Source organism: Pagrus pagrus, assembly GCF_965226575.1.
Source record: "Pagrus pagrus genome assembly, chromosome: 2".
NCBI lineage: Eukaryota > Metazoa > Chordata > Actinopteri > Spariformes > Sparidae > Pagrus > Pagrus pagrus.
The window spans coordinates 31673208-31685931 of NC_140186.1; the positions used below are offsets into that span (position 1 = coordinate 31673208).

The window sequence follows — 12724 nt, forward strand, 5'->3', positions numbered from 1 at the left end:
AAAGTCTTATCTGTTAGATGAAGAAGAAATCTTTTATAACAGTTACTGTTAAAAGACAGGGTTGTCATTCATTCAGTCATTCCTAACTGTCCAACTTAAGTCACAATAACAAACAATAATGTGTTAGTGGATCGATTCATATTTTCTAACTTCATGTGTGTCTCTCAGTCTCAGGCCTCTTTAAGATGTCATTCTATGAAAACATACTGTAAATGGTTACATTTTATTCATAATGTAATTAAGTAATTATAAGCAAGTTAGACTTTTTTGGGCTGATGTTGATACCAAAATAAAAGTTCAAAATTCTGTTACCAATATTTAGGCTGATATTCTATAAAGACAGTTTCACTAAGATATGTATGTAATGGAGGCCGGACATTTCAAATCTCAACAATAAACTTTATCGTCCAAAATGGCGTCAGTATCAAGAGTAAACCTCACTGGAAATGTAACAATTACAAATTACTCCAATCAACTTTTTCTGCATTATGTTATGTAAAAAGAAAAAAAAAGCTTTTATATTGGTGCATGTCAGACAATATAAACGTAGATACAGACATATCTGTGACAGGTCCATATATCAGTCAGGCTCTAATCAACAGTAGGGCTGAGAATCACAGAGTAACTCACGACACGATACAATTCACAATGCGTTGCCCATGATAAGGACAGCATCACTACACAGTGATTCTGCCGTAATCAATACATTTAAAGACAATCGTCTAAAAATACATAACCTTATCTGTCTGACTGAAGAATACAAAAATCCCCTAAACGCCAAGTACAGGAAGTACAGGATTTATCAACTGCAACTGTGGTGCTGACCTGACTTTGACTGACCTCAAAGTGTGACACTCCAAGAACTCAGTCAGGTGTCAGCAGATAGATTACATATTTGCTACTCTAAAGAGTTAAAGAGTGACAGATTTGTTGAAGTCTGACATTGACAGATACAACTTGGGAGCTGATCAACCATGAAAGTCAGCTCTATTCATAATTATACCATTCATTCAGCTAACGTGCAGGACCTCTACAATGGCTTCATCTGTACCTCACCTACATACATATGCTACCAATAATTCCCTGCCTACCACAACTATGTGCAGAATGCCGCATTTACACAATTGTGTCTTATTGTCCACTGGCAGCACTGACAGCACCATTCATGCACAGCCTTTCACCCAGTGCTCATACCATGCTTATGAAATGAGCAACACAGAACCAAATGCATGTTTTGCCACTTGCGTAAACATGCGAGCGTGCAGATACAAGAATCCTGTGGAGAGATTTTTGCCTTCATGGTGAGTCAGAGGAACGGCACATTGTGAATGTGTCCCACTTACACTACAGTACAAGCCTCCACACTGTATCCAAGAGCCGAGTGTCCAAGTGTTGTGGGTCGCTTGAGGTAACGGTTTGGCAGCCCTTTATTGCACACTGCTAAAACTAATAAATCTGAAGTCATGAACACGGGGAGTGTTTACAGAGGCTGGAGGAGTCCGTCAGATCCTCGTGTGTACACAAGGAGGGCTACAAAGGCTACTCTTGAAACAAAACTGGACACTGTTGTATGTACATGTAAAGACACAAACACACACTCGCACGCACATTTTCGGACGGTGGACTTCCTGATTCCCTCCGGACTGCCTCATTTCCTTTGTATATTGAGCAATGTTTGTTACTGGGCTTTATCTCGAATACAACCTGTTCAAAGACTTCCCTCGAATGCAATAAACTGTAGGAGAGTCTATGATAAACTATATACAAACACACACACAAACCACGTACACACTGGCAACATACAATGAAAAACTTTCAAAGTAATGTACATGAAGTGAAATGTTAAATCTGTGCAGTGTTCTGGTTCATCATCCACATCCTCCGTCTGTTTGCTCCTATTCTAATCATCATGGTCATAAGTCAGGATGTGTGTTGACACCACACAGTTGATCATTCAGTATCTTGACCTCTCAATAAGGATTGTAGTATTTGTCACTGCAAATACTCTAAAAGTTTGAACTTCTAGCTCCTCTTTTGCTACAAACCCAAAATGTCAGACTACAACATTTCTTTCCGGAGACGTCAGCTTTGAGTCATCACATAGTCACACTCTGAATCTTTCTGTAAACACAGATCACAGACATCAGCTTCACTCCACTTCTCCTTTCCTTCAAAAATATTACGCGGGATTACAGCATGATGTCAGTAAGACTGTGGCTCCTGCCCGTAGTCCTGACTTCTATTTTGATTTTCTAGGGTAAAAATAAACAGCTGTAATTTTGACACACCTTCTAAACTTCTAAAACTCTACATAACTACTACTTCTACTCTAATGACAGTGTCTCAGATAAAACTATCAAACCTGATGCTTCTGTGGTCGCTGCATAAAAAAAACATCTCTTCACATTTCCTCTCTCCAAAGGGAACATTTGCGACGTTTTATGTGTATCTGTGGTCTGTGAGTACAACCAGAGTGGCTCACTTCTCTGTCTCTCAACAAGGCTTCGCTGTTGTCGGTTGTTTATAATAAACGAGGGAAGTGAGACGGGTGCAAAGACCGAAATACATATTCATGCAAAGTCCAGAATAATCTGACTGGAATGAAGCATCCCTTTGATAGAGCTGCTCGAGGCTGCAAACTTTATTTTTACAATCATGACCTCAGTGAGTACGAATGTCAGTACTAATACAATAACAATACTTTGATTTTATTTCCACAAACCCCTTTTTCACGCAACTAAAGAAGCTTAACTTCTCAAATATTAATTGTTGTCCTAATACAAGCACCCGCACAGGAGTTTTGCCTCAATAAATTCAAAGAGACGACACAACTTAGATATATAGATATATATATATATATATATAGACTTAGATATCATTCAAAGCAAGCTGTTGGCTCCTGACTCTGCTCTGTGCTACAGACTTGTTTTGGTAGATACCAAATTGAGGTTAAAGGAATAGTTCACCCAAAAATGAAAGCTCAGTCATTATCTGTCCACTCGCATGCCGGTGGAAAGTCAGCTGTAGATTCGTAGCATACAAAACATTTCTGGAGCTTCATAGGAAACAGCATTGCAGCATTCTCCTCAACAACTGAATTTACTGTGTTTGGGGACGAGACGGGCTTTTAGCTTAACAGCAACAGTGAAGATTTCGACCTGCAAAAAGGTATGAATAACATCATATTAGACCAATTTGAGCTTCTGGAGACCTGGATTACACCGGACAAGCTGTATGGAGCCTTTTTTTTTCCGTCTGTGATTTTAAACGTTCTCAAACAAGTCCCCATCTACTTCAGTTGTTCAGTTTCACCTTATTTTCCATTGGCATGAGGGTGAGAAGATAATCTCAGATTTTTTTGTTTTTGGGTGAACTGTTCCTTTGAATGCAAAACAGCTCGGATAAAAATACAAATACATGCCTTTCAAAGGAGCTTCAACTGCACTGTTAGTTAATGCCACCACACAGAGGCCAGGAATACCTCACTGGACCGCAGCACGCTGACATTTCTGTAACTCAACACCAGTAATGAGAAGGACTAATACGGAAAACCTCAACTAGTATGTCTGATTCCCAAGACAATGGCACGCCTGAGCGCTCACTGAACATTGTGAATGAATGAAGTCATTTTGAAATCCTTTCCTGAACTAAAAACTAAATGTCGTCAGAGATGGGATATGACTAAAACATCCCACACAGGAACGAGTGGATGTGTCACAAAGCCAGGACACACGATGCCACCATGCAAACAACAACTCTCATGAGTATCTTCAACTTCATGGTTTTAAAGAATCTTTTTAGTGAACTTACCTATCTGGTCCTCGGGTATAAGTGACTCTATTGGGGGGTCCAGCTCAGAGCTCTGGCGCAGGTAAGCCTTCATCTGTGTCATAAACTGCCTGAGTGTCTGCAGAAAGTCAATCCCTGATGTGTGACAGCCTCGGTTCTCCTGAACAAAGCTGATGTAGTCCTGGACCAGGGAGCCAAAGTATGAGCTTTTGTCCCTGGAGACCTCGGTGATCCTTTTCACCACCCGTCTCTTTGGGGTCATGAGGGAGCTGAGCATGCCGCTCACCTTGCGGAAACGTCCCTTCAGGGCCCTGGGGAGGATAAAAGAGCCACCGCTCAGGCTCACACCGACCCTTTGCCGCCGCGATTTAAAGGATGTACGAAGGCGCATTTCTAGGTCCGACTCTAGGCCGACGCCGTAGTCTTCCTCCTCGTCTTCCTCCCCATACTCATCATCGTCACTGCTGTCCTCCGCTGGGTCTTGATGATTAAGGTGTCGGGATGGACTTGGGGCCAGTCCCAGGGAGAATCCAGGAGACTGAGAATATTCCAGTGAGTCAGAGGAGGAAGTGGACATGCTCATGTCACTGAGTCGCTGGCGTCCCCTCTCATTAGGACTGGACGGACTCCCAGCGGTATTCTCCAGTAGCACATCAGCAGGGACAGCAGGGGGAGGCTGGCAGGGTGAAAGCTTGGCACGGGACAGAGCCTTAGCGATGGTCTCATCATCCAGGGCTATGTGGCAGCGATGAGCTTCCAGATCAGGCTTCTTAGGCCTCGGAGGTGGTGGGTTTGAAGACACAGGGATCGGTGAGCTGGCAGTTTTGGACGGGCTGCTTTGCTTGGCACCCATCGGTGGTCTAGCGGGTGCTGGGCGCTTGATGGAGCACTGTTGTGGCTTTGCAGACACAGCAACGGCCTCCGGCATGCTCTTGGGTCTGGTGGTAGCTGGTGGAGGTCCGGGCGGAGGCGGGGCAGGGCGCCGGCGTGGCATCGAGCGTGGGGGAGGGGGGCGAGGGGGAGGGGAGCGTGATTTGCCGTTCACTTTTATCTTGTCCAGGTGCTTCTCGCTACCTTGACTGCTGCTTAATGGCTTCACGGACGCTATCCCAGCATTTTCTGGGTTGATATCAGACTTGACAGCATGCAAAGGTGGATCGTCCTCACAGTGGTGGTGGTGGTGATGAGTCTGGAGAAACAGGGGGTTAAGGAAGCACAGAGGGCCGCTGGAATGTCTTCTTTCTAGGTGAAAGGAAGGTGGAGGAGCGTGGGAGCGTAGGGTTGGGGGTGCACTGTCACAGTGAACCCCGGTGTGTCTCTGCTGCGACCCCTCGGCCTCGCTGTTCCTGTTAGTTCGCTGGGGGCTGAGGGTACGACTCAGAGGGCGACGGGGACGGGGGGAGGAGCGACGCTGACTGCAGAGGGCAGAGTCCCAGAAGCCTGTAACACAAAGACACACTCAGAGGCAAATATTAACTAACTCAAACACACACTTCTCCTTGGTCAATTCACAGTTTCCTGAAAGGGAATATCCTCAGACACCAACTGAGATCAGGAGTCTTCACATTTAAAGAAAAGATTAAAACAAACAAAGACAAGATTCTCCATATTTCTCACCAGCAGTTCAGATGTTCCCTCAAAGTTTTCTCTTTACATGTCTTTCCTCTTGCTGGTGGCAGAAGTGCGGTGAGCTCAGCCCTGCAACTCTTTGCTCTGAATCACTGGTTGCCGACACACAACCAGAGACACAGAGGGAGTCACCCATGCTAATCACAGAGTGGGAGGGCACTAAACGCACCACACGACACACAGCTCCAGTTCCTCCACTCCCTCTTACTGCTCTGTTTTCCTCTCTCACACTTCTACATTGTGCAGTATTTCCGTGTACAGCATTTTCTGTGAAATGAATCTACTGCTGCCTTCACACCTTATTCATATGACTTTCCTCTTTTCTTTTTTTCTTTATATTTACAGTGCGGATGTAGAGGACATTTGCTCCCATTTTGAAGTTCTTGTGGTCTTTTCCACTGAATCATCCCATTGTTTTCAGCTACTTGGCAAGTGAGTTCTCATGCTAACACACACCAGCTTTAATAACCACTTGAAAACAAAGATTCTACTGTATCCAAGCATAATTATGCAGTTGATTTTTACCAAACTGTAAAGAACAGGCAACAAAGAATACCACTTTAAAATATCTATGCAGTGACTGCAGCGTAAGCCCAGTGATGACTGTTCCTGCAGGCTAAAAATATAAACCTGTGCATTCCTGGGGGCAGTGAAGGAGCAGGGTCCAGCTGATGGAGCAGTTTCATATGTCTGATGATACCCCAGTGTCTGGAGACTGAAATCTGCCTGTGGTATTCTCACTGCTCCATGTGAGCAATGACCACCTGACACTGTGCAGTCTGTCTGCACAGCAAGACTGCAGCAGGCTGTTTACTCCAACTGGGACACAAAGTGGCTATAAAGACGAGTGCCGTGCTTTATGTTAATACTAATCAGTGATAACTGATTGGAAAAGAACATGCTATAAATTCTCAGATAAAAGCTAGATCATTCAAATAATTTCTCAAAAATGACATGTTTGTGACTATTATGAACCAATAGAGGCTGGACACTTCTGCTCCCAGCAGACAATTAAATTCTAGGAAGAATTTCCCCTCCCTAGATCGTGGTAAAGATAAAAGTTATTCACAGTGCATCATAGCCCTGCAGAGAGCTCCAAAGCTGAAAAACCGTTATAGTTTATTTTAGGAGAAGGGAGGAGGACTTTCTAAAGCAGAGGAGAGAATGGAGGAAAGACATATTCTCCAACTGCTGGATGACAGTTTGATAATGAAGCGTTATTATGGATCCCACTTATGTTCTTCAAAGATCTGCCCTACTCCGTCCAATAACTCCTGAAATGCCGTTCTAGAACAAAGTGGTGCATCGACACACCAACAGACTGAACAAACGACTCTAAAGTCACAATTCTCGCCTGGCTAAAAGCACAAGTTGAATCCTATTCTCTCATCAGAATGATCTATAATTTACTACAGCAACTACTACAGCACACAATATGCTGAAAGTGTGCCTCTCTAGCATAACAACCGTCTCCATGCCTGCAGGGAGGGCAAATCGCTCACAAAGTCACCGCAATATTCAAATGTCTCTGAAGTATCTATAGCACGTGTTTATGTTTCTCGTGTGTGTGCCCAGATTCCACAACAGAGGATATGGCTCTGCTTTTTATCTTTAAATAGAGGCCAGTGCAGAAGGGGAGTTTCCCTCAATGACTGTACGAGTTAGCAAAGAAAAAACTCAGGCCACAAATACAAAAGCATAATTCATGTTTGTAAGTGTTTATGACACAGTATACTGTACATGTGACGTTAGCAATCAGCTCTGTGTGTTTTCAAATATATCTCAATGTTGTGTGATGGTATGTGTGTGTTCAGATAGCACACAGCTTACTGTAGCTTTCCACTCGCCACTCCCTTCTCCCCCACACTGAGCACTGAGCTATGTTGTAGGCTTCTACTGTAGGAAGCTGACTCACTGCAGCTTCACAGCAGCTGAGCCTGGAACAACTTGACAGAAATGAAGTGACTGAATCTGATGTGAAAACAGACCAGAGTAGTCAGCCTGAGTCGACAAGGAAAGTCAAACAAAACCTGGTCACACAAACACCGGCTGCTTTATCTCCACCTGCTTACTTAGTTGACTGACTGTTTCCATGTTGTAGCAGGCGTAGATAATTTTTCTGCATTCAAGTTTCTGCTATAGAGCTGCAGCTGGCAGGTCATTAGCCTAGCTTAGCATAAAGACTGGAAATCAGAAACGCCTAGCCAGACTCTCTCCAGTTCATAAAACCTACTGACTCACAGATCAACTTACTGACTGACAAGTTGTCTCTCATATGGTTGATTTGTACACACAAAAATAAAATAAAGAATAATAAAAGAATGTAACTTGCCCACTTAATGAAAAACATTTTATTAATTGACCCAGCACTTTGCTTTAGTGTCTCCTTTAATGTGGGTACCAGACCTGGCCACCGCATATATGACTCCAGGAGGTCGCTGCGCCCAGCTGATGTTGCCAAGAAACAGTTACAGCACTTAGCTCACCATTAAACCTCAAATTGTAATTTTTTTCATTTCTCTTCTGTATTAACTAACTTAACTAACTAACTTAAGGACATATAACTTTATAATTAATGAGCTTTAGAGGGGTTAGACGGAGCATTTAAACACTGGAAGGAACCAGGCTCCCTCGTTCCCCCTGCTTCCAGTCTGTATGTTAACGCAGGCGGATCGCCAGCTTTGCACGTAAGGCCCAGTCATAAGCAGCAACAAGTTTCTCATCTAATGATCTTCTTATCTAAATTCCCAAAAAAAGGTTGAACCAGTCCTTCAAGTTCTACAAAAGAAAAACATAGAAAATGCTTTCACTCTCAAACAAGCCGTTTTTCTGCAGGTGGGAAATAAATGTAAACTGATGAAAACAAAAATCTAAAAGCAGTAGAATGCTTTCAGAAGTTACCTATAGCTTAGCTATAAGCTATAGCTAGCTTAAACTTGAAATTTAGCTGTGTGTTCCTACAGAATTTCAAACCAGTCAAGTCATAAATGAGACTACCTGCTCCAAGCTGAGCCACCTCCTCCAGTTCTTTCCGAGTCGTAGCAGATGCAATGGCCTCTGGGAGTTTGAGTGCGAAAGGCAGGACATCCCTGTGAAAGAAGAACAGGCAACAAATGTGACTGAAAACAGATACAAGAAAATAAACAATATTCTGTAAGTGAGAAAACAAACTCAAAATGCTGATGTATCTATGTACCTATGTATGTTTATATACTTGTGACAAGAGTTAGTGATTCAGCCTCATCAATACTGTTCAAATTGCAGAGCTTTATGGTCAGGGTTATAATGCACACTGTCCTCATTTGACAGTGATATCCCCAAACAAAAGTGATGATGCCATATGTTTGGTTGGCACAACAGAGCCTGGACACTGACACACAGAGAAGTGAAAATACCTTCAACCATCATTAATATAAACATGCTGACACATCCTTTGTTTCCATTACAAAAGACATACACATATATGAATATAGATGCACAATACATTCATGGTGGGATTGAGAGTAAAAGTTAACATTCCAAAAATATAATTCATCTGTTAAAGTGAGGAGGCCTGTTTGACGAGCGGTCATCCCTCTACTGAAATCCAGTGCTGACCTGCCTTCAGCACAATTTCAATCTACTTCCTGCGTCTGTCTGAGTCTCCTGAGCTGACATGAGCTAAAACAAGAAGTGAGAGCCTTGTGCACAGAGCTGGCTGCTTACTCGACAAACACTTTTCATCCATGGAGTTTCCATCTTAAAATGACCCTCTCCTCACAGTGCAAAACATGGAGACACCGGGGATGTGAAGGATGGATAGACAGAAAAACAAATCTTGGCTGTTTACCTGCTGATACAGTAGAAAGCAACCAGGCGAAACAGATCTGCAAAGCTGATCCCGGATCCCTCGAGGGAAAAGGCTGCAAACAAAGTAAATATGTGCAGATTGAATTATAAATCATAGTCTGGAACGCTGTGATTTTCATTATTACTCTCACATATACTACACGTTGACCTATATAACTATATACGTTAATATTTGTGTTTGGATTGATGTATATGTAGTTGTATCTTCTACGGAGGTTCTGCATATGATGAGTTTACATATACACATAGATGTGTTTGCTTATGGTTACCATGAAAATCAATTGGGCATGCATGTGGTTGTTGCACCCGAATGCACAATGACTGAATACATTTTCTTCTCATCAGTATTTGTATTTTTATGATGTTGTTTTGATTATGTTATACATGAACATACATACATCAGCTGTTGTAGGTGTGCATATCAATTTTGGCTTTTTGTGAAATGTCTAGACGGACATAGGATGGATTGCAATGTAACCCTGGTACAACATTCAAGTATCCCAGAGGATGAATTCTAATTACTTTGGTGATCCCCAGACTTTTAATCTAGCACCATCAGCAGGTCAAAGTGGTCAATTATCCTCTAGGGTGAGGGTAAATATTATGTATTTAAGCTCAAACTGTTCATGCACAAAGGTAGCTTCATACATTAATCTGTGCAGTATGAGGGGCAAACTGGAGCGCAGCTGACCCAAATCGAAAGGCCAAACAAGGCCAAAGGCGCTCCCCTCCTTCCCATGTGTGCTGTCATTTCAGCCAGGAAAAATCCACAGCTGGTATGTCATCACACTTTGGCAATGTCACAGCCCCTAACTACTGCCAAATACTGAAGCACAGCACCTCAACATAGGACTTGTTATAGTAAGATCATAAGCAGGGTTACAAATTAAATGCCAGTCTTGGTTATAGCAATCACAGTGGTTAACCATTAAACAAGTACAATCCTTTTCGAATGACTTTCATTACCTAAAGTCACTCACACTTACACAAAGCTACAGCATGTTCACAGTTCAATGTCAATCTTGAGGCAGTGTAAATAAAAATGTGACCATGTGGCCTAATGTTCAGCAAATGATATTTGGCTAGATGTTTACTCAGCAAACCTTTCCTACGAGAAGAGACGTCAAAGAGCAGGGAAGGTGTTACTGCTGCCACATCACATTCAGACCAACACTTTATTGCTTTATAACAGCAATCCGTTACTTTAAAAGAATAGCTCATTTGAGCACCACAGCGGCATACTTACACAAACTCACACACTTGATTGAACCAAACTGATGTCCCTCGCGTGCACACTCATTTCTCATTCGTGTATTGGTTTGTTTTTTTTCAAATTGTTTTCTGTGACCCCACCCATCCAGCAGTCCAGGTACAAGCAGTTAAAACAAACATGTGACTTACTGTACTGGCTCTCTCTGACAGCGAAGTGGCTGATGGGAGTTCCTGACTCATCCTCCCTGAGACGCACAGACAGAACCTTTCTCTGCAGAGCGACTGACTTCCTGACCAGGAACACCTGCAGAAGTCATGAAATAGACTGTATTCAAACGGGAGCCATTTTCCTTTGACAACATGCTCAGGGTGTGAAGGTCAGTTGCTGGGGTAATGTCATACTGCGCTTTCAGGTTGCAAGTCACATAAACACAGGGATATCGGGCCACGTCTCAAGGCAAAACACATTAGCTACCGTTAGACAACAGCTGACCTTACCATTTAACCACTTACTAGCTAACATGACCATTGACAGTGTTACACGATACAACAGGAGAGGTGTAAATTAATTCTGAAATATTAACGCACATCTTGGACAGATTTTTTAAGCCTGGGAGTAAAACACACTGGATGTAATCGAGCTTGAAGTGTAGCTTGACTTAATGTAACACAGCTAGCTAATCAATTCAATCAATTCAGTTGCTGATCCACCAGGAGCTGGTGAAATGAAACAAATGTAAAGACTTGCGACCTGATATACAGCAGTATGACATTATCCCAGCATCTGAGCCTCCCAGACCCACGCATGACGTCAGAGAAAAACGACCGCAGAGTGCAAATGAGCTGTGCAGAAAAAATCTTAGATAATATTAAATGTTAACGTTTGTGTCCAGGATGGTGAGCCCGCACCCCTGGTGGTTGTTTGAGCAGAATGTGGCTGGCCTCCTCTTCACTGACTGCCAGCAGCAGCCACACCGGGTGGGTCTGAGTCAGCCTGTCCAACACACTCATCCTCCTCCATAAGGAATCGTACCCAGAATCCCTTTCACCCCCAACCCCACCACAGAGGGGGGACTGCAGGTAAACACCACTCACTTCACTCTCCAGCCTGCAGAGACAGAGAGTGAAACACTTTTGCCATCTACAGGTGACAATGAGTACTAACTTACAGGAGCATTTACAAACACTGCATACTGTTAAATCTGATTTCTTTTGACAAAGCCATACAGAACAAGCGGATGACAAAACAATCATCAAGATGACATAGTATTTCAGATATTATCAGGAATAAAAAACCAAGACCACTCAGGTAGATGAAGGTTTTGATGAAGAGTGTAAGACTTTAGGGAGGAAAAGCAAAAAAAATGTGTAAAACAGTCCTACCCTCGTAGGTCAAGGGGCTCCATGTCCACAGTTACAGAGGTCTGGACCATCTCCTTCTTCAGCTCCCCGATCTCCAACGCAAATGTGTCAATCAGCTGAAAAAAAAGAGAATGAGTCGCGTTGACTGACGAGGGAATATAAGAAGAAGGAGAGGAGGGGGAACAGCAGTAAATGAAACAGAATGCATTGCTCAAACATAAATTCAAAGAAAGAAAAATGAAACTGGGGAATGGAGGGACTGTACTGGTCACATCTAGAACAAAGGGCAGGGAAGCAGTTAGTCACTTTTCCTGTGCGTGGAACTCATTTCCTACAGGCAGGAAGCACAGAGACAAAGCTTTGTCAAAAAATGACCTACATTAACTTCTGACGTGAACCCAAACAGTTGTACTGCAGAGACAACTCTTTCCAACGTGTCCCAACTATAAACATCTGGAAATATCCTGGTGGACTGTTTTCAGGCTGACAGAGATAAAGGTGTTGTACTGTCATTTAAATCTATGTTAAACAGGATTAGTCAACAGAGTGATTGTTGATGATGACCGGACACCTAATAACAACAGTGAAGGATTGTGTCTTGATGCTGTATTAAGTTATAGCATTACACAGTATCAGTCAAACTGTGATGACAGGTATGGAATGTGTTGAACAATCTCTGATGCCAACCTCATGAAGCATATGGAAAGGCTTTTGTAGAAGGCCGCCCAATCACTTTGACATTTGTTTCTTTTTTGAGAATGACGGAGAAAAGTAACACACTAAAGATGGAGCTGTAGAGTAGACAAAATCAAGACAACAACTCAGGGGCATAACCTTTCTATGATTTCTATCCATATTTATAGAAGTTAGTTTGGAGATAATA

The 12724-nt window shown here is 42.8% G+C and overlaps 1 protein-coding gene across 2 annotated transcripts in view; it reads right to left on the reverse strand.

Moving 5' to 3' along the window:
* Positions 1-12724, reverse strand: part of LOC311269979 (ras and Rab interactor 2-like) — a 35791-nt gene that overhangs the window by 4999 nt on the left and 18068 nt on the right. For both annotated transcript variants that reach the window (XM_084374560.1, XM_084374561.1), the window contains exons 3-8: positions 11863-11957; positions 11389-11587; positions 10669-10783; positions 9248-9320; positions 8416-8507; positions 3811-5229 (exon numbers count right to left, since the gene is read on the reverse strand). In XM_084374560.1, the coding sequence (XP_084230686.1) occupies positions 3811-5229; positions 8416-8507; positions 9248-9320; positions 10669-10783; positions 11389-11587; positions 11863-11957 (1993 nt within the window). The remainder of the gene's footprint in view (positions 1-3810; positions 5230-8415; positions 8508-9247; positions 9321-10668; positions 10784-11388; positions 11588-11862; positions 11958-12724) is intronic.